The sequence below is a fragment of the Onychomys torridus genome, chromosome 2 (assembly GCF_903995425.1).
Source record: "Onychomys torridus chromosome 2, mOncTor1.1, whole genome shotgun sequence".
NCBI lineage: Eukaryota > Metazoa > Chordata > Mammalia > Rodentia > Cricetidae > Onychomys > Onychomys torridus.
The window spans coordinates 83774804-83798189 of NC_050444.1; the positions used below are offsets into that span (position 1 = coordinate 83774804).

General features: G+C 42.3%; 1 protein-coding gene across 1 annotated transcript in view; it reads right to left on the reverse strand.

Moving 5' to 3' along the window:
• Astn2 (astrotactin 2) overlaps positions 1–23386 on the reverse strand; it is a 935232-nt gene that overhangs the window by 9513 nt on the left and 902333 nt on the right. The window contains exons 20-21 of the mRNA XM_036178556.1: positions 6883–6983; positions 5119–5302 (exon numbers count right to left, since the gene is read on the reverse strand). Of these exons, the coding sequence (XP_036034449.1) occupies positions 5119–5302; positions 6883–6983 (285 nt within the window). The remainder of the gene's footprint in view (positions 1–5118; positions 5303–6882; positions 6984–23386) is intronic.

The window sequence follows — 23386 nt, forward strand, 5'->3', positions numbered from 1 at the left end:
GAAAATTATATGTAGTCAATAACTTTACCTCTGAAGTAGGGCTGGGATGACAGTATTCATACTTACAAAATTTCTACTTTGTATTTTGTATACCTCTGTATGATTTGTATGCTGTTAGATAAGTTATACTTATGTTGGAATGAAATAACGGTATTTCCACTTGGAAAACATGAATGCACTAACATATATTGAGCTTGTATGGTGAATTGGAGTAGTGAAATCATGCTGAAATGTCTTCTTAATAGTTCATGAGGAATACTTTCAAAAAACCTCTGTCAAAATTTAGACTCAACCTCTTGCCCCAAAAGAGTCAGCATTTTCAGTAGATGTACATTCTCAGCATGTTAATAATTAATGAAAACATGTTAAAAAGAATGTTTACATTGCTTGGTTCTTCTCTGTTTCCTTATAAGAAAATATGGGATCCATTTTCTTCATTTCTCTTTTCTTCAGCATGGGGCCTCTCTATATATATATCAGTTATTTTCTATTGCTGTGATAAAATTACCATCTCCAAAAGCAACTTAAGGAACAGTTTATATGGCTTACAGCTCCAGAGGCTTGGAGTCTATAATGGTGGGAAAGCATTGGAGTGGGAGCAGGGAGCTAAGGGTTCACATCTCTGTCACACACAGGAAGCAAGAGAGAGTGAGCAGGAAGTGGGGAAGAGGCTATTAACTTTCAAAGCCTGCTGCTTCCAGCAACTACTTCCTCCAGCCGGGTTGTACCTCTGAATGGTTCCACAGCCTGCTCCCAACACCACCAGCTTAGGGACCAAGTGTTCAAATGTATAAGCCACAGAGGCACTTCCAGTTTAAACCACAATACTTTATGTTTTATTGGCCACAATGGACATGGACTTGAAATCTCCCTGTCTCAGCTTCTTGGGTGCTGGCATTACAAGGATGCACTACTGGGCCTGGCCCATGAGACTTGGCAAAGAGTTCATTTCTTGAAGGAGTCAGTATGATCTTGGAATACTCTAGTGTATGTTTCTAGGTTCACTTACTCTCCCTAACGGTCTGGTAATGGTTGTGCCAGCTCTTCTCAGATGAGGCAGGTGCCTTTGTCTTTTAAGGTTGAGAAAGATCTCAGGTTGAGCCAAGCCTGTGATAACTCTGTGATCAGTTAGCAGTGTCTTCCATGGAAGTTAACATAGCTGACAAAATCAATCAATCATTTCTAGCTCAGATAGACTGATTTCTCTGAAACCAGATCTTCTCAGTTGCCTCTCCTCCCATTCCCCTTTCATTTGACCAAACAGAACTGAAAGTACTATGAAGCTCAAGAGTGGTCAAGGATGCTCTAAGCAGAGAAAATTCTGGTCCCTGGCCACCTATGAGCTCAGCTTTTCAAGTCTCCTAATAGGAACCTTATGGTGGGACAGCTGGATGTCAGCGGGTCTTCTTTGAGCAGCTGTTAGCAGTAACCTATAGTTGTCATGAGAACCAAGCTCTGGGGAAAACGAGCCTGATAGATTTATTAGGCCAAGGTAAGAGATGTCCTTTTGTCACTAAATTTTATGGGGGCATGCAAACCCAGACCGAGGAAGGATTTGAAAACATTTGGGGTTGGAGATTATATAGGCCAAGAGAATTCTAACAGGGTTCATCTTGTGTCAACTCTTGGGAAAAGCTCTTTTCTCCCTAGTCATCTTGGGTCTCCAGAAACAGGATGTCAGGCTAGAAATGAAATGGCATTCATGTTGTCTTCATTTTCTGCTTTCTGTGACCTTTGGGGCTTTTTGGTTCTTTGGCGCCAGCTGGAGGAAACTTTAGAGTTAAGCCCTTTTGCATTACAAATGAGGTCCAGAATAGAGGTAGAATTGAGTCCAGGTCTTACAGTAAATGGGTGGCAAAGTAGGACATGAACCCTGGGCTCCTGGCCCAGACAAGTGTCTTGCCCCCTCTCCTTTACAGGTTGGTTCTGCACACTTGCTAACCCTGGAGAGCAGAACAAATTTATTCAAATTGCTCTTTTAAAAGCCTTTATGTAACTTCTGGGGTAAAGAACAAACTTCTGAGCAGGACTTCACAAAAGCCATCAAGATTTGATCCTCGTTAAACTCTCCATCCTTGGTTTTTTCATCCCTCACCCCCTACTCTCTCACCTTGAACTCTCTGTTTCACTGATATTTATAGTTCCTGACTACAGTATATATCTCTTCCCTCACCACCACTCTCATTTTTGCACTGGGTTTCTCCTGATGAAAACATCCCATCCCCTTTGCACCTGGAAGGCTGTTCATTCTTTGATTTTTAACCATTAGCTTCTCGTTCTTTGGCAGGGGTTCTCCTTGGGGTTGGGTCTGCATTCCCTGCTCTATCTGCCTAGATCTAAAACCTTGTCACTCTCAGGCATATTTAAACCAGCAAAACTGGCATCACCTAATAGTGTGTTCAAAATGCAGACTCTGAGGTTCCTCCCAGCCCACTGAGTAGACAGGAATTTTAACACTATACACATTAAGATTTAGGACCCTCTGCTGTGTACATCCTTTCATTCTCCTTCTCCATCAAATGCTTCTTGTAGTATGCTCCACTATAATTGTCTGCTGCTAAAGTATGTAGAGAGCTTGAGCAGCTTTGTTCACTCATTTCCAGCCCTCAGCAAAGGGCCTGAGAAATTCCTACATAAAATGTAGTTGTACATCAGTTAATGAAGTGAAGTCTCAAGTCCTTTAACATCTAGAAGGCCCCTTCATTCTTTTGACTTTAGAGTTCTGGATGCCGTTATTTCCAATTGCAATGTATTCATCCTCAAGAGCATAGAGAGAATTCAGGGACACTTGAAGTTTAATGGGTGTGGAAGCACACAGCAGACATTTGGAGGATGGGCTGTATCTGAATGAATCCAAAATCATCTGTGCATATACTCATGGACTCATTCCACTATCCAATTAACCAGTGTCTAATAGTTTAGCATCTACTTTCAAAACTGAATAAGGCACAAAAGATCACTAACTGTGCATCACTTACTTTGTAGTAGGGAGGAGAGGTGATACATTAGCAAGCACAGAAACCAATAATATATTGCAACTAGTGAGTGCAACATAGAGAATTAAAACATGAGGTTGGCATACAGTAAAGGGGTGGGAATTTTAGAACATCTGAGGGGGTGGCATTCTAGTTAAGACCTGGGGTACTGCAGAATTTAGGAAAATAATTCCACTGATGAGAGAGAGAGAGAGAGAGAGAGAGAGAGAGAGAGAGAGAGAGAGAGAGAGAGAGAGAGAGAGAGGAATTGAGAATGCTACTGTGTTAGTTTACCCTGATCATCTTATAAACAAGCTAGCTAAAGGACAGAAGAAGGCAGTTCCCCTTTGACTCTTCCTGACATGCCAGTGTGGGTCACTAGAGCAGTCTCAGGAAGCTGGGAGACATGTGTAGGGGCTAGCAGACAGTGGCTGGGGACCAGGTGTCTGAAGGTTAGCTGATTATCACTGCCCATTACCAAATAAGTAGCCTTCCTCTATGGGCAGCTAGAAGGCCTTCCCAGAAAATTTGTGTCTTAGAGGGTCATAAAGGATGCTAGCAAGTTATAAAGAGAGGAATGGGGCTCTGGTTTTGTTTCTACACAAACTCTCTGAGTCCTGTGGGAAAGCCCAATAAAGCTGAATGTCTTTTGCTATGTCCATGGGTAAGATGGCACTGAGGTGATTCACATGGTTTTCATCCGAGACTCTGGACTGCTGCCGACCAATCTTCCTTTAGCTTTTATCTAAAGAAACTTCCTTTCATGAGAAAGGAAGAAAGTTGCAGTCAGGGGGCCCAACAGAACTGATAAGAACCACTGCAGGGAGAGATCTCTTTTTTATCCTTTGAACAAGTGTTCATCAAATCTCCCAGCATTCCAGAGTGGCCTCAAATTCATCTCAGCATGAAAGTTCCAGGCAGCTTTAGCCACCCTGTGCAACTCTGTGTAACTCTAGGAAGTTCACTTAAACCATGTGGGATCTCCACTTTTTGACCACTGAGATGGGGAATAATTATCCTGTGGGGGACATTTTGAAGCTTTTCAAAGCATGGACTGCTACCCACTAAGTATTTCAGAAAGTCACACATTTCTCTCCAATGCTACCTGGTGCCTGTCTGAGAACAGGGCACGGGCACCCTGGGGTTGCTACCTCAGCAGGCTGCAGAAGGCCTCACAGCTCACAGCTTCCTGGTGGCTTCACCTCTTGTGCTCTATGCTTCCGACTGCAGTCAGGGGTATTCTTCTCCCTGTGAGATCTGATAATACTGCCCTCACACCCCTGTGAAAAAAACACTTGAAAAGCTGTCCATTACCCCAAGGAGATAATCCGAACTCCTTGAGCCTACTTCAAGGACATTCAAGATTTGGCCCCTGCTGATCTCCCCTTTTGCCTTTTGTTAAGCCTTTTGCCCCAAATGCTCAGAAATCCTTTAGTGCCTCCCAACATTTTCCAAAGGTTTGGAAGGAATTCCTCGGAGGCAGGGGAAAGGATTTAGATTGGTGCTCAGGAAGATGCAGATTCCGTGTTGAACAGCAGTGAGCCACATTTGAAAAAATGCTTAGATCTCCTCCTTCTTTCCCTTCCCTCCCTCCAATTTAAAATTTCCTTTAAAAAAATGCTGTAAAAAGTGATCTAGGTTGAAGGATGCTGTGCCTTTTTTAAAATTAACTTTTACACAATGTATTTTGATCAAATTCTTCCTCCTCCCCAACTCTCCCTAGATTCTTTCTACTTCCTTACCCGCCCAACTTCCTGTTCTGTCCTTGACACTTCTTTTGAAAATATTTTCACAGGGCAGTTTCATGCTCTTCTAGAATTGAACAATATGCTTCTTCTGTTCCATTTTTGTTTGTTCTAGTATCTTGAGTTATTTTATTAGTGATTTGGGTAACTTTTCTGTTAAGGGCGGCTAGCACTGGTTTTCCCTTACAAGAAAATACAGTGTTATTCTAGTGAAACCCACTTCCAGTAAGCAGCCATCTCTTCCTGCTTCCCAACCTTTATCCTGACATGACTGTGTTCATCACCACCCACCTTTCTTTATCTGACACAGCCCCTGTCAGGGTAGGGAGAGAAGGTCCAGGAAAATCAGTGAGAGGCAAAAAGCATTTGGTCCACCCCCCACACTCCTAAATCCATACCTGGGTCCTAGCTCGTCCTCACTCCTCCAGACAAAGTCACCAAACTTTTCGTAGTGGGAGTTGTAGTGGTGCTGGACTCGGAAGAGCATGGAGGCGGAGACCTCCATCAGCGTGTTGTAAGCAGTCTGCTGTTCCTTGCCGCTGGTGTAACCATTGTATAGATTGTAGATCTTGTCTGCTATCTCTGAGGGGAGAGAAGCACAGAACACATCACTGACTGTAGAGGAAAAAGGGGTGATGGACACCTGCTTCACAAAAAGCAAGGCATAGCTGGGTGGGAGTTCGCTTAAATGGTCCCTGAGGATAGAAAAATCTCCATTCCATCTGAAATATGTCATCGACTAGTTCAATCTAGTTTCCCTATGTGTAACTAAAGATAAGGATGTCTCCTCTAGGGGTGCACTGGAAGAGCTAAGTTAGGAAATAAGTGCAAAGTGGTCAACATAGGGCCTGGCAGAAAGTTGGCACTCAAAGTCTAAGCTTAATTAGAGGTAATAGCGCTGTGCTAAGGATTGAACAAAAACGCCAAAAAAACACAAAGGCTCCTAAATTCTTGCCTTCTCTCAATGTCTTCCTTCTGTCTCACATCTCAAGTGTTCCCAATATGTTTCTGCAGTCAGGTCAGATAGATCTGTGTTCAACAACCTTATAAGGGAAGTCCAGATGCCTCATCTTGTCATTCAGGGCCATTCCCACTCCCCCAGACTCCACTAACCAATGTGACTTAAACGAAACATGAGTAGATGGTATGTCCCCTCAGCTCTGAAGGCACTGTTCAAAGTTTGTATGTGTCCCCACTTCATTATTAGCATTAGTTGACCTCAGGAGAATCTAAGGCACTCGGAGTTAGAATGAGGAAGGCACCTAATTTGTACTATTTTCTACTCCAATTTTTCAACAGCATATCCATTGTTTTAAAGTGGTGTTAGAACTATACAGAAAACATGACAAATCCCTTTGTCTTGAGGCTCAGGAGCTTACTGGCTCCTCTCATCTAGTAGCACACAAAACAATATTACCAAGCTCTTTGCGAAGTCAATAAAAGCGTGTGTCTCTCCATCAACATGAGAACTTCCAAAGGGTACAGACTTGTCTCTACTACACTGATTGGATCAGGTCATTGGGGAAATGTCTGCACAATGCAAGGCACTAGGACCTGTGGCTACCACCACTGTTTGACAGTCTAGATCTAGAAGCTGTATCTACATGCTGTCTAAGTATGTGGTCGGTTTGATTGACTATTGTATTAATTTTAGATGTGCTTATCTAATGTTTTCACCTTCATAGATCAGGGGAGGCTAAAAACAAATTTAATTTTGTATGTTAAATCTGACTGACAGACATCAGTGGTTGTCCAGGGTTGAAGGTTCAGAGGCTACTTCCTACTGCATAGAATGGGACAGTGTGCTATGACAAGATAATGTCACCAGACATGCAAAAAGATTAGTCTTCAAGGTGTCACTGACTTGCCAGCTCTGACTTAAGTAAAAGAAACTGGTAAGCTCCTAGGGTTAGAATACAGGCCCTTATCTTCACCATTTCTTGCCTATGGTTGAGCAAGTCTGACCACCAGCAGAGATATTGGTAGTCCATCTCAATTTATTCCTTCATTATTATGATTAATTTAATTCTATGTTATTTCTGCTCCTTAATTTCCACTGCCCTGCCCCACCCCTCTCAGTGGCGGTTAGTGACTTTTGAGTACAGAATGTAGAGAGGGACAAGACAGAACTTCCCTGATGAAGGCAGAGATGAATCACTCACCTTCTGCTTTATTGTCATCCACCAGTGGACAAGCTGTCCTCAGAGTCACTGTGCTGAGCTCTGAGTGCCTCCCTCGAGTGTCCACAGCATACAGAGTAAACCTATAGCACAACAAGACAACACCAGAGTGAGACCTTCCAGAAGGGTCTGGGAGCTGAAAGAAAAAACAAAAAACCATGGCTACAAGGAATGTTCTAAAGAACTCAGGGTTGCCTAAGCTGCTGGAAAGTTATTTTTAAAATAATGATGATTATAAAATTACAAAGCACATATCAGGCATTAAATGCCTGCTGGGCACTTCGCAATTAGTCTCCTAATTTGCAGTTAGGCAAACCCAAAAGGCAGAGAAATACCATGAACCATCTTTCACAATGAGGATGCTAAACCTTAGAATGTATATCTTTTCTTTGATTCACTGTTACTGAAAGCAGAATAGAGGTCTGGATCCAAGCAATCTGAATCTAGGGTATAAGAAGTGAGCCTCAATGATAGACTGCTGGATGAATATGCCCATTTACATGTTCATTCATTCATTCACTTGTTCATTTTAAAATTACTTACTGAGCACTAACTGTATCCTGGGAATTATTTTAGAGGCTAACTTTTGGAACAAGAGATCATGCATAACATTAATCAAAAGCTAAAACAACAAAATCCTGCTGTGCATATCGCTCTGTGTAAATAAAGTTCTGATTGGCTAGTGGCCAGGCAGGAAGTATAGGCGGGACAAGAGAAAGGAGAATTCTGGGAAGTAGAAGGCTGGGGAGACACTGCCAGCCGCCGCCATAAGAAGCAACATGTAAAGACACTGGTAAGCCACAAGCCATGTGGCAAAGTATAGATAAGCAGAAATGGGTTAATTTAAGATAGAAAAAGTAGATAACAAGAAGCCTGCCACAGCCATACAGTTTGTAAGCAATGTAAGTTTCTGTGTGCTTTCTTGGTTGGGTCTGAGCGACTGTGGGACTGGCTGGTAAGAGAGATTTGTCCTGACTGGGCCAGGCAGGAAAACTCTAACTACAAATGGCACCCAACATGTTGTCAAGAATTTCCACCTAAAACCTGAAAAAAAAAAAAAAAAGATTCTAAACCAGAGCTAAAAACAGCTTCCTAGTTGTCTTTCTTAAGTTAGCCACAGCCTGCCGGTTTGAGCTACTATGGCGGGTTCCTGGTGTGTGCGTCTGACCTGTAGTGAGGTGGGAATGAGGAGTCTACAAGCGACACTTTACTCTGCTGCATGTTGGATTTAGTCTTTGCTAGTTTAAAAAAAAAAAAAAAAAGGTTTCTGGGCTATGCACTACTTTATAGAACTGCTTCTGATAGTTGATGGTACACATGGCTCCAGACCCAGAGCTGGAGGTAAACTGTACCACCGCCATGTTGGGAAGCTGAGGTGGGCGGAGCCAGCAGCCATAGCGGCATTTCAGTCTTACAAAGATGGATATTACACAGAGAATCTGGTTTATGTTGTCTTTGGGACTTTTAACTGCAGAAAAAGATTTGATCGTAAAAGCTGGTGAGTTAAATAAATATGTACATTTTAAAGGTAACTTGACTTCAAAATTTGGATATAAGGATATGTTGCTTTGGAAAAGAGGCTCTGCTTTTGTTTCCACAGAAAGCCAGAGGCTGTGGATTTGTTCCAGATTAAGATACATCAGGTTTGATCAGCCAAGACCACCTAAAAGGTCTCCAATGACACCATGGCCCAGATGATCTGACATCCAGAATGGTTTTGAAGCAACTAACTGGCTCAGAGGTTCACCCTAATGGACTACTCCATAATCCTAAAATTTTCTTTGTGTCCCCATAAGATACAGCGCCCCCCCTCCAGCAGGAAGTAGTAAGAGAAACTATGCCCACATTCCCAAAATTATCAAGCTGGCTTTGGAGATGGAATTGGCTCACTCCTTCTCTAAACCCAGACATATTGCTAAAAGAAAAGGTTAAGAGATTCTTGTGTCCCAAATCAGAAGAGCCCTCTGGTGTGGGACAGAGAAAAACCAATAATTTTCTTTAAAGCAGTTTGATTATAAATGAGATCTCTTTCTAAAGAAGAAAAGGGGATATGATACAGATATAATAGGATGAAAGGGTAGATTAAGGAACTTACTTCTAAAGAGCAACAACTTGTTTAAAATGTTTTACATTGGTATAGATTTTAGTCTATTGATACAAACTTAAAGTTAATTTTGTTATACTGCGTGTATATTTATAATCATGTTTAAGGTATTATGTTTGTATAGCTCATTTTAAATTGAAATGGATAATTAAAAATAGATTAATAATTAGTCATCTATGATAATCATACTCGTAGCCATGTTAGTTAAGTCTTCTAGATATACATAGACATATTTCAGATAGATAGGTAATCTTCAAATACTTCAAAGACCTACAGAATATGACATTTAAAATACTTTTAAAATTTAGACTTTCTGGACAGTGAGACATGTCTGCTCCTGGCAGCACCGATTTACTTCAGAGATGAGGATGGGCATTGAAGACACTTCATATGGAGTTTATCTTCACCTTGGCAAAAATAGCCATTTTGGCAAGAAACTGTTCTTGCCTGGACTGCTCGATCACCTGGACATGCAGGACCCATAGAAAGGTGACCACTGAACTTTGCTTTCAAAATGGTCCTTCAGGTTCCTGCTTCACAGAGGAAACTGCCAGACATTCTACAGGACACTGAGAGAAGTGACCGAGAGGCTCTAGCCCTATAGACTGAAGACAAATGCCCCAACTTTACAAAGGAACATTAGGTGACTGTTCAGGCTGCCAGCTGTCTCTGTCTACCCTGCAAGACTCCCAAAAGTTGCTTGCATCCTTCTCCCGGTTCTCAGGTAATATTATATCCTTCTGAGGTCTTTGATGTGGTTAAAGACTAGATAGTTATAATTTCCTCAGTTATGATAAAAGATACATTAGATATAAAACCTTAGACTTATAAATATAAGATAGATAGGATATCTTCTTTAATATTGTAACTGTAATTCTTGCTTGATAATTGTTTTGTTATATGTAATTGTACTATGTGAAAGTTAAAACCTTCCTTAAAAAAAAAGAAAAGGGAAAGTGCTGTGGATATCGTTCTGTGTAAATAAAGTTCTGATTGGCCAGTGGCCAGGCAGGAAGTATAGGTGGGACAAGAGAAAAGAGAATTCTGGGAAGTAGAAGGCTGGGGAGACACCGCCAGCTGCCTAAGCCACAAGCCATGTGGCAAAGTATAGATAAGCAGAAATGGGTTAATTTAAGATAGAAAAAGTAGATAACAAGAAGCCTGCCACAGCCATACAGTTTGTAAGCAATGTAAGTTTCTGTGTGCTTTCTTGGTTGGGTCTGAGCGACTGTGGGACTGGCGGGTAAGAGAGATTTGTCCTGACTGGGCCAGGCAGGAAAACTCTAACTACAAAATCCACAACAGAACAACAGAACAATGATGGCAAATGTGATGAAAAATGCGGCAGGATTCCATGGAAAAGAACAAGTGGCAATGTAGGATGCATTAGCGTTTAGGGAAGGATAGTCTCTGGATGCCTAAGTAAGAAAATTTTAGCTAGGACCTGGCCGTTGAGAAAGAAGCAATGCATAGGTAGAACATCAGGAGAAAAAATAATGCAAGTTCAGGAAATGCCAAACAACTGTCAAGGAATCCCTGTACATGCAAAGGCCCTGAGGAGAGAAAGACCAGACGGAGGAAGAGGCTGCTGGTACTGCCAAGGCAAAGCCAACGAGAGGAGAGGATATTGGGAGCTATGACAAGAAATTTGGAAATTATTCTAGCTACAAAGCATGTCCCCCTGCCCTATTTTGTCATCTGAAGCTCCATGCTACCTAGGTGGGCTTCAATTCAGCCTGTGGGCTTAGCTAGAGAGACTGGTGACATCAGACCTAGTGGGTTCAGAGAGCAGAGTTCCTTTGAGAGAAGCATCTGTGAACATCGAGGAGGTCCTGTGGCCCTTACTCTCTTTGGGTCTCTGAGCACTACACAAAGTCTAAGGAAGGAGAAAGACAATACTCTTCAGAGAAGGTAAAGCATAGAGGCCAGGGATAGCAAGAAGAGAAGGGCTGTCATTCCACCCTTCCCTACCAGGAGCACAGGCAGATGTATGAAGTGAATAGACGGTTCTCTAGGTTAAGCAGAAAAGCCTGAGTCCTACTTCCCCTATTTCCATTCTTACTTACTCAGCACCCCAACTGAGCTCATGTTATAAAATGGAGTTAGTGCCATGACTATGAAGCTGCAGAACAGGCAGTCCCGATTGACTGTACATGTTGGGCACTTAATAAATATACATTCCTTGCACCAATTTATTATCATAAACTAAGACTTTGATATGCTTCAATCACTGAGCTAAACAGTTTAACTCACCAGGCAATTCTAAAGGAGACATACAATTACCCTCTTTATTGTATACTTGAGACTCAGAAAGGAAAGGCACCTTGCCCAGAATCACACAGTGATTACTGGGACTGATGATTCAAACCTAGATTTGTTTGACTCCAAAGCCCATGAATGAAACTGCTGCCAACTACTGTCTTTTGGAACCAGATCTGCAAATATCTGTTCTGGGAATTCGATCCATTCAGCCAAATAGTATTGACCAGACTCCCGTGGGTTCTCACTTCAGCTACCAACCATATACAGATAAAATTCCAACTAGCTAGACTTGTGGAACCCCAGCTATGCTGAGACAGTGCCATCTCAGGTATTTTTCTAATCTTATGAAACCATTCTCAAATAATCATCCTTATAATTACCCTGTTCCAGGAGAGGAGAACTAAGGTAAAATAATAAAAAAAAATCTGTACAGAGCCACAGGCTTTAAGAGTGAGAGAGGCAAGCCTGTGGTTTGTTGTAGTCTAGACCTTCTTGCTCGGAGTGACTCTGTTGCCTCCAGTTCCAACATTCACTGGCTAAGCCAGTCTGGACTTGGTAATCTACCTAGGCCCTCCCAGCTTTGACACTCCATGGTCTCAAGTCTCCAGGCTGTCTGCATTCAATGGTCAGGGAGTAGGATCTTCTCAGTATAAAGAAAGGTGAAGACAGAGAAAGGAGCCTGGTGTTGGAGATGACCAGATGTATTTTTATTCTAGTTCTGTCCCTTGCACTGTGTCTTTGGGCAAATCACTTTGTGTCTGTGAACCTGATGGTTTTTTAGCGACACTCTTACCCCCAAGGAAAAGTCACAAAACACGACTGAATCCACTAACAAGAGTTTTATTAAGACAAGGAGAAAGGGATAGATGTGATCAGTCCTGTGGAAGGGCATGTGTGAGAAAGAGGGCAGGGAAACATGGGGCCTACCTTTAAAGGCCAGGACCTATTTGTGCACACAGGCTCACGTGGCTATTACATACACGTGCATAGATCACATGGTGACGTCCACATGAGGTTATATGACCATGCCGCCATGGGGTATGGGTTATGCAGGACGTATGACCCAGAAATTGCTAGGCAGAGATGACTAAGTGTCCTGCCAGGCATGTACAACCATGGGGGCATGGTTAGAATTCCTATCAGAGCCTACTTTATCTCTGTATCCCAAGTGTCAGTGATAGGTAGACTCACTTGTCCCTCAGGTTCAGTGTTCTCTGGAAAGCTATGTAGAGGGTCAAGGATAAGATAAAGAAGAAACTCTGAAGCTAGATATGCTGACATACAAACATAATTATAATACTCCGGAGGCTGAGGCAGGAAGATTGGGGTTAAGAGCTAACCTGGTCTAGATTGTGACACTGGGGCTATCCTTGGTTGTATAGCAAAGCCCTGTCATAAAAACAAAAACCAAAAACCTAAAACAAATAAACAATCCCCTCTCAAAACCACAGTAATAACCACAACAAAAGAAAACCTTCTTCACAAAAGGAAAAAAGAGAAAAGAAGAAAGAAACTGAAGACAGTGAGAGCGGGCAATTGGCAAAGTCGCAAGGAAAGAGCTGTATTGGCAAACACCAGGTAAGTCTTTCCATCTGCACAGCAGCTCGTCTGGAAGCTGCTGAAGGTAGGACTCTAGTCACAGCCTGGAGCTCCAGCAAGTGCACAGTTCAGCATGGCTGTTTGCATCATTTAACACAGCACAAGTCACTCAATGTTTGTATAAATCAGTGAACTTGAAAAAACTGCATCTCATTCCTCACTTGCAGTTTCCCCATCCACAGAATGGAGAAAATTTTACAGCATATGGTTATCTTCAGGGTTATAGGGAATGAGGCATGAAGAATGGCTTGCAGTTGCAGATTTTTATAAAGACTACAGATACAATACTTATTTGTGCTAGAACACATATTTTTTTTAAAAGCATTTTATTTGAACATGAATAGAAGATATACTGCAACTGAAGAACAAATAGAAAGTTGTAGGGAGTGCTTGGAATAAACTAGATGCCTCAAGACAGAAGGATTTAGACGATGTTTAAGGCTTCTTTCTCATTGGCCATTTATGTTGCCATGATGTTGTTTTCTCTGCTTCTTTAAGCAGCATTAATAATACCATACTGGGGAAGTAATCATATATTGTTTAAATCTTAGATCATCTTTTAGTAAAAAAAACAAAACAAAACCCAGAGCTAGATATCAGGGTGAAACCTGAAAGATCAGAGAAGCAGAACAGCCAGCCACTAGTTCTTACTTCTTTGAAATCCTCAACCTAAAGAGAGTGAGTTCCTGTTTCCTCACACCTTATATGCCTTTCTCTGGTCTGCCATATTACTTCCTGGGATTAAAGGAGTGTGTGCTTCCCAAGCAAAGGCATGAGACTTTAAATGCTGGGATTAAAGGTGTATGCTACCAATGCTTGACCTCTGTGTCTAATCTAGTGGCTGGCTCTAGCCTCTGAACCTCAGGCAAGCTTTTTGGGGTACACAATATATCACCACAGTCTTAGGGTTGTTTTGCCTTTTTGCAGTGCTGGCAATTGAAGCCAGGTCTTGCATAGGTCAGTGCTAGACCACTGAGATATACCCCACCCCTACCCCAAATCTATCCTGAAGAGTGAAAGGTGAGTAGAAACCTTACATTTTCCATCTGCATGCAGAGAATTCTTTAGGAAGCTGTATTACCATCCCTGACTTTCAGCTCTCCCTCTTGTAAAATATGGTGACACGGGTTGAGGATCAAGATTGAATGAGATGTCATAATAAGCATGGTTTAATCTTTGGTCCTTAAAGTGTAGTTTTGGCTTTTGCAATCACAGTAACTAAATATGTCAGAAGAAGTACCAAATAGAGGAGGCCTTAGGCCACCCTGTTTGATGTGTGTGTCAGAGTGGTGGGGCAGGGAGTGGGAGAGAAAAAGGAAGGTATCAACCTCACAGGTCTGGGTCAAAAGTCATAAGGCCATGAGCTTTCTGCTTATATTGGCTATAATTGGAAAACTGCCCCACAGACACATCTGAAATCTGTTAGAAAATCAGGCAGGGGCTGGGACATTCTTTGTGAGAGGGGGAAAGTGGTAGAACCCGATATGATGGGGAGAATATCCAGGCACATAGCCAGACTTTTGTTTCTCAGGGATTAAGAAGGTATCCTCTATACTCTGATTGTTTCTCCGATGGTCCCTGTGAAGCAGAGTGAAGCCCAATAATGCAGCAGATGGAAACCCTGGAGCTCCATCCTGCAGCTTCGAATCCTCACTTCACAGATGGCAAAAGCAGGCCTGAGATGAGAAATGAATTGCACCAGTGTCCACAGTCACTAAATTCAGATAAAGACCCTCTGGGTCCTCCTCTAGTGTCCTGAAGTGTTGTGAACAAGTGGCCAACTTAGATCTACATACGTTTGGGGAAAGTTTAAATGGTTAATAGAAGTGGATCTAAGAGAGACGTTTGATATAGATTGTATAGGAACCAGAAGCGCAAGGTTCAAAACATTGCTCCTCCAAGTGCTGGCCTTGTTTCAGTGGAAAATCATCCATCTACATGGGTGAAAGTCAGAGTCTGAGTACAATACTTCTAGACTGTGCAGTGGGATCTTCAGCACCTTAGAGTGAAGTGGTCCTCTCTGTTAAGAATCCACCATGAAACAAAGAAAAATGTAGGGATTTGTTGAGTTGACTACTCACATGCCAAGACTATTCTGGTCTTCATTGTCAGGAGAGTGTCACCCTCCTGAGCCTACAGTCATCTCCAGAACAATTTATCATTCTCAGCTATGGCTCTCTGATGTTCATGTATTTACTCAACTGCACCCTGTCTCTGAACACAAGGAAAGACCTGGATAGAGGGTCCAAGCTTATCTAGTGGTCTTCGCTTTCTATTGTCTCCCTGTTAGGGTGGACCTGACTGCTGACTGATCCAGGAGATGGATGCCACCTTTTTGTCTTCATAGCTGTTGAGTCTTCTGGCTGAGTCACTCTTCTCCTTTGTCCATGAAACCTTCTTCAAACTTCGCCTCTTGCAGGAAACCTGTTTCTTATCCCTCCAAAAAGATACAGGGTCTGCACATCTCTCTATCCACGAGTTTGTGTGTTTCAGACACAGCCACTCCCTGTAAATACTCACACAAGGTACCTCACCAATCAGCAAATACTAGCCAGAGCAAGTGACATCTATGCTACTAAAGCCACAGCCCTTGTCTGGAAATGAATGTTTCTATCTGTGAAATGAACAAAAGATGATTAGATTGCGGGGTTCTAGTGAATAGCAGAAGGAAGTTGGTAATTTGGTTTCATATACAGTTCCTCATTTATGGGATGTGTGAAGATTTACCATGACTTTCTCACCTATAAAACAGAAACCATAACATTAAAACGTACCATGGAGTGGAACTGGTTTACAACCAAAAGTGGCAGAGAGCGTGCTGGCCTCACAACCAGCATCTACTAAGCAATCAATGAATAGTAGCCTTTGGTATTATTATCACTGATAATATTTTGCTTCTGTCCAAGGCTCTGATTTCAACCCTACCTGGGGGAAGTAGCCCTCCTGGAGATCAGAGGTAGGTAGGTGGGTGGGTGGAAAAAAGGAGCCTTTGCAGGTCCCATTCAAGACCCCCAGACCTCCTAGCAGCAGGGGTGAGAGAATGAAACGGAGAAGTTAATTGGCGGTGAGAGCTTCTCAGGAATCTGACAGGGGGTAAGAGCAGGGAGGGAGTCCCAGAGGCCTATGTCAGGCTCACATCCCCTAGAGTACATGAGAATGTGTTTGAAGTCTCAAAGCCAACGCCTGCTCTTCCCCAGCCACCGCATGATTTAGGCATTCTGGGGAGGCAAAAGTCTCTTTGCTGATTTGAAGGGAAACAGATGTTTCCAGGCCAGAGGCCCTGGTCTTATAAAATGTTCCTTCCCCAGACAAGGCTTTGGCAAACAACTTCCCATTAGCTCACACCCACCCCTTCACCTCCCCACCCCCAGCCCTCTCTCTCCCCACCCCCATTGCCAGGGCTTTACTCCCTGCCTTCCTAGCACTCAGGGCGGTGGGGACAACGCAACAGTTCCAAGGACAGTTCTGGTCTGAGCAGCCGGATTCCAGGCACTCCTAAGAATCCTTCTTTGAGTCTCAGCCCCAAGGCTCTGTCTGCAGTCAGGGATGGAGGCAATATAACCTCAAAGGTAGGTTAGATCTGACATTCTAGATTTGGAAGATTTTCTTCTCAGATAGAGCTGTTGTTATCCCTTCCAAATTGTCCTTCATGGGAGTCTCCTGCCAAAAGCATGGGCTTGCAAATTAGATTATTCAAGTTTTTAGTCTTGGCTGCAACAGTTACTGGACAAGTAGCAACTTTACCAATACATTTCGTTTCTGTGTCTATAAGAAGAGAACCAAAGTTAGACCTTGTGAGTTATGAAAAGGAAGCTAGAATTCAATCTCCTGAAAGTTTAGAATACTTATGAAAGGAATGCCATACCATGCCTTCTCTCCCCTCCCCCTTAGTAGTGCCCACGTCATCTGGAGTATGTGAAGAGTAATGTTTGCAATCAGATGCTGTAAGAAGAGCATCTCAGTCTCATGATAGCAGTGAAACAGGGAGTACAGAGATTGGAATGGGCTCTGGAACCTGACTCCCTGGGTTCAAATGTTGGTCCTATAAACTATCATACTTAAGACATTAGGTATGCATAGTATCCTCTCTATTCATCAAAATGTGAACGATGGTATTCACATCAGAGGGAAACTATACTTGAAGCAGGGCCTGACATGTGGTATGTACTAGGCATGCATGAAGTGTGTATTTAAATTATTAATATTTTCAAGGATGGAATAAGTTCTATCCAGTAATCGATGTTTCATTTAGAATTTGGAGTTGGCTTAAGACTGCTTTGTCAGAAGAGCACAAAGATGGAGCTGCTGTATGACTCCTGTGTCTGGTTGTACAAAGCAATGAACCTTCTTCCTGCTCACTAAAACATCTCTCCTAGAACCTGAGCCTCCAATAAGAAATCTAAATGGCCGGGCGGGGGTGGCGCACGCCTTTAATCCCAGCACTTGGGAGGCAGAGCCAGGCGGATCTTTGTGAGTTCGAGGCCAGCCTGGTCTACAGAGTGAGATCCAGAAAAGGCACAAGGCTACACAGAAAAACCCTGTCTTAAAAAAACAAAAAACAAAAAACAAAAAAAAAAAAAAAGAAAAGAAAAGAACAGAAATCTAAAGGCTGCCCCTAGAATAGAAAGGAAAGCCAAGCTACATGAAGAGGTGCACCTGTGAATCTTAGTCATCTTGGGGCCTGGGAAACTTAGATCATTTCAGCCCGAGGACTTGAGTCACCATTAGCTGAATTCTTAGTACCTGAAGTGCCACATTTCATAAAAGATAAAGACTCCAACTTGTGTCTGGACTGAAGTTCTGAATTCCAGAATTCATGTGCAGAACAAAATAGCTATACGAAGCTTCTAAGTTCAGGGGTCATTTTGTTAAACCATCAATAGTAACTGTGACAACCTGTAAGCATGGAGAGTACAATTTGAAGCTAAACTTGGCTTGCTGTCCACTTTTTAAAATAAAGTCTTAATGAAAAACAGTTTCTTTAAAAAGAAAAAAAAAATATTTTCTATGGCCGCTTTCATACTAGAAGGACAAACAAGAGTGGCTGACAGCAACCATACATCCTAGAGTCCATGCTTCTGGGTCCCAGACGCAAGGGTATCATTTATAGGCCTTGATGGAGAACTCCAGCAGTATTTAAGGAAATAGCTTTGCTTACATTCCTTCATTTGATCCCAGAGTTAAAAATCATTCCCATGGTACACACAGGCTCAGAATATTCAGGCCACTGGTCTGAGGCCATAGCTTTTCTAACTTCTAACACCACATCTGCTGGCTCAAGACCTAAACTTCACTTCTAGGACTGATTCTGAATGAGTAGCACAGATTTGGGCAAGCTTCGGATGTGAAGACTGTTGTGTAAAAGGTCTGGAATGGGTGCCAGAATTCAGATGTACCAAGTTTCCCCAAGCTGAGTACTCACTGCTAGGCAAAATATCTTTGTTCTCCTTTAGTTCTGGAATATTAAAGCAAAAAGACAGAATGTAAGAAAAGGCTGCTATCGACCCATCTTCTGTCTCATGCATCCCTCTCATCCTTGGCACCAGAACCCAACCTTCCTATTTTTCAGGTCAGTCTAACAGCCCACACATTCTACCACTATAAATTTGAGTTCTAATGTCTGACACAGAGACCCTGTCTGAGTAGCCTAGTAGTAAAGACTCTTGCTATATTACAACCTTTAAAACAACCCAACCTAGGTAGTGATTGTGAACCCTGGGCTGGGACAAATGTAAAGTAGTACGTGATTAAATTCCATAACATTTTGAAGATTTATTTAATTATGTGGATATATGTCTGCGGGGCAGGGTATGTACACATGAGTGAGGGTGCGCACAGAGGAAAGAAGAAGTTATGAAAGTCCCTGAATCTGTAGTGACAGGTGGTTTTCAGTTGCCATGTATGGGTGCTCAGAACTGAACTCAAGTCCTTTGGATGAGCATGACTCACTCTTGGCCTCTAAAGTTATCGTTTTAGTTCCTGTGGTTGAATTCTTAATGCCAACTCCCCAAACGTTTACTCCCTTACATCACTCCAGCAGCATAAGCAAACAAGCAAGGAGTCAGGGAAGTGGTGAGAGAGCTAGCGGGAAGACTCCTAGAAGAAGGCCAACTTTCAAAGCCAACATCAGTGCTAGGCTCAGGTAGAGGTCTCTAGCATCTCTAGCATCAGTATGATGATCACTTCTGTCTGCCATGACTTTCCAGTCTCCCCCACAGGTGCATATAAACTAAAAATCACCTTGCCAAGAACTGTGGAGCACTGAACAAACATTGACATCTAAAATAAAGTAATTACAAATTGATTTCAAGCAAAACATGTCAAGTATGTCTCCAATACTTGACTGAAAAGTGAGTGATTATCACAGTAACATCATATTGTGTAGACCTGGTCACCAGTGGAATTACAACTAAGTTCCAAACATGCTATTACATGAAGACAGTTACCCATGAGAAAGTAGAGTGTAGCTTTCATGGAGCTTGTAGAAGATTCTGAAGAGGATCAGGTGTGCTAGAAATGACATGCAATGTAAAGAGTCCTTCAGCAAAATGTATCTTGGGCCTCGTGTTTGCTTCAGGGATCTTCCTTCCTTCAAAACAGTCGCCCAAGCTTTATATTTGTACTCAAAGGGGACCTTGAACTAGATGGACTCTCAGTTGCATGACAGGACTGTCAATCACCTACAGAGTTGTGTTTGCTTCCATGGGAAAGTGGTAACAATTCCTGCCCTTCCCACCTGAAAATTATTTGTATAGTAAACACAGCCTATAACTAATCAGTCAATTAACCAGCTAACCAACCAACCAAGCAAGGAAAACAAAATGCTTAGTGTCTAAATACGGAAACACTGTGCAAATGGCCATTTTAGTTCATTCATACATTCTCCAAATAACCTAAGCCAGAAGTTCAGACTGGCACTTGGCATGGCTTGAAGAAATCCCTGTCTATCCCTTTCTTCTCCTTCTTGTTTGCCTGCATTTATTTCCTCTCAGGGGCATGAACTACAGAACACAGAGTTAGACTAACTACTCCTCTTTATTGGAAACTTATCATGGATTACTAGGTTACTTAAAGGTAAAAGAGACACAGTCTAACTACATGGTCCCATGACAATGTATGAATTAGGCACATAATGTCCATTTATTCTTCTCCAACATGTATTCTGAAACCTCTAAAACAAATTGTGGCATCTTTTTTTTTAAGCCTTCATTTTGTACTGGACAGCATCTTGAAAACTAAGATTTAGACAATTTTTAAACAGCTGCAGCTAGAAAAAGGGTTTTGCAGACAGGAGTAGCTGAGGAGCAGAGAAGTCTTGGACATGGATTCTGGGTTGTCTCATCATTAGCTAGCTATTCACGCCACAGCTTTCATCAAATTTCTTGAAGTCTCTGTGCTGCAAATAGTGCTGATAATCCCATAGGGATATTACAAAAGAAACACAGTTATTGTGGATATGAAAGTTCCTTTGAGACTGCACACACATTTCCTAGGTGCCTACCCTGCGTAGGTGTTGAGAGTGCTTACACAGCTGTCTTTCACTTTCCTTGCAATTGCCAGAAGTGTATGCAGGATTAAAACCAGTTCTAAGAAGGCATGCAAGCCATGCAAATTTTAATTGAGTTTCTCAAAGCTGAAAAGGCAATGGTAGTAAGTGAGTGGGGTCCAGCATAGGCTTAGTTACTCAAAGACCAATGGTTTTTCCAAACAGACAGAATTATTAGGCGTTCTTTAGCTACAAGTGAGTCTTGAGTCACAATTTAGAGGGGTTATCATTTATTAGAAGGATGAAATTCACATTTCCACATTTTCACAGAGAATAGATCTTTTCCACTTTCAATGCCAATATCACTCTTTTCTCCACTCCCAACCTAAAGCCTTTATTCCCAGGGTAACTTTGGCCATCAAATTTTGTTAAAGCTCAGAGAAAGAAAGGCCAAGCACAGGCTACTGATGTGGATTTATCCTTAAACACTGAGCTAGAAAATGCTGGAGATGGAAAAGGCGGTACATAGGATAGTTCTTATCTACTTTAAGCTGAGGTCAACCCCACCTCATTTGTGAGCTGTGCTTTCCCACAGGTTGGGGTGGGAGTAGGAGAGTGATGGGGCCCTGCACAGGGAGGCTGAGAGACTAACTGGCATCACAGCGTGTCTGTTTCCTGTTTATAGCATCCCTGAGAGCCTCAGTTTCCCTATCCATAAGATGGACTCGGAAATATTCGTCTTACAAGACTGTGATGTGAAGGAAAGAACCTGGGATGCAGCCAGAACAGTGTCTGGTGCACCGAATGTTACAGAGCTGCTTTCACTCACTTTGGAAGCTCAAAGGAGAAAAAGTGCAACTAGTGCCTCTTAAAAGTCAGAGCCCATCAACTCCATGCTCAGGCAGTCATCCTGGAGGATAGTAAAAGCAATAGGAGCAACGAAATCTATGAGGTTACGTTGGAGTCCAGCTTGACCACTGACTGGATAGGTGAGCCACAGCATGTCAGAGCATGAGCAGTAACATGGTAGGCACTAGCTGAGTGAGGGCTAAACGGCAGGTTGCCTGTAGGTAAACCCTGGCTCTGCCTCCTGTCAACGTAGTGATCTTGGGTAATGACTTTTTTTCCTAATTGCTTGCTTTCTTTTCTTGGTAAGAACAGGCTATCAGTTCCAGCTTGAACCTCCTGCTCCCGTAAGCTCTCATTCCCTGTCCCTTACCCTCCCTCCATTATGCCCCCTCACCTCCAGTTTGCTCATGTAGATCTCATCCATTTCTCCATTGCTTGATTCAGGGAGGAGGGGCTTCGACCTACCTCAACTGAATGTACCGGGTTCTGCTGACTCCCCATGGGAGACCTTGACTTGGAGGAGGTGAGAATGGGGCGTGGGTTGTGGGAGAAGGCTGTGGGTGGGAGGAGGGAGAACAGGGGAATCTGTGGTTGGTGTGTAAAAAGAACAGAAAATCTCTTAATAAAAAATAAAAATTCTGTACAGCAATAAAGAAAATAGAATGGGCTATCAGATGTCATTGATTGAATTACACTAAATGATCATGTATCTTCCAAAAACTCTTTACATAAATAACTGAGAGGGGATAATAGCACATAATTCAATAAGACTAAAATTACTTTGATAGCAAGGAAATAGAAAAAAAAAAGAAAGAAAACTACATGTATGTAGTCCAATAACTTATAAATGTAGAAACAATAAAATGTCAGCCAAACTGAGACTGTCCTAAAGTCTACAGCATGGGGGCTGGAGAGACGGCTCAGAGGTTAAGAGCACTGGCTGCTCTTCCAAAGATACTGAGTTCAATTCCCAGCAACCACATGATAGCTCACAACCACCTATAATGAGATCTGGTGCCCTCTTCTGTCCTGCAGGCATACATGCAGACAGAACACTGTATACATAATAAATAAATAACTCTTTAAAAAAAAAAGACTACAGTGTAGGCTGGGGATGTAGCTCAGTGGTGGAGCACTTGACTAGCATATCTGATTGTCATGTGAGCTTATGTACAGACCAATGGAATAAAATCCAAGAATGCAGGACTAAACCATATATGTACAACCAATTACTGTTTGACCAAGGTGCTTAGATAATTCAGTAGAGCAAAACAAGCACTCCTTCTCAACTTGTTAAATGTGGTTCTTTAGTATTATCTGTATACCAAGAACACAGAAGGTTCAGAATATGATATATCATATTGACACACTTGCATCTTCCCCTAAACCACACACACACACACACACACACACACACACACACACACACACCACATTTTCTAAAGTGTAAATGATGACTTGGGGAGCTTGAGGATCAACTATGGAAACACTTGTGTTCTAAGCACACAACTACCATCACCTAGCCAAAATTTCAATCCTTTTCACTATTTTTTTGTAGACCATTTAAAAAGGAAATTTTTTAACTGACTGGCGACAGCTCAGTTGGCAGACTGTTTGCATAGCATGCCTAAGGCCCTAGGTTTCATCCCCAGCACCATATAAATAAGGAGTCTTGGTGAACTTCTGTAAGTCCAGCACTGAGAAATGTAGGCAGGAAGATCAAGAGTTCAAGGTCATCTTTGGCCACATACAGAGTTGTGCCAACCTGGACTACATGAAACTCTGTCTCAAAAACAAAGAAAATACTTGAAACTATTGACTTGGTTGGCTGGAAGGTCCTTTCTAATTGCATTTTTCTGTGACTTTAACAAATATGTATGGCATTTCAGCAATTCTAAAATAACCTAAGTAATTTCAAACTTCATTGTAAGTCATGTATGCCAAACTACCACATCATCACTCATGCATTTGTGTTTGTGTGAATGCATGTGTGTACATGCATTCTCTAATGTGTCTGAGGGCATGTGTATGCACACAGGTACACAATCACATGTATATGCATGCATGTGGAGGCCTGAGGTTGCTGTGAGTATCATCCTCAACCATTGTATACTGAGGCATAGTCTCTCACTGGAATCCAGAACTTTCTCGTCCAGCTCTTGTAGCTCATTCTAATCGCTCTTGTC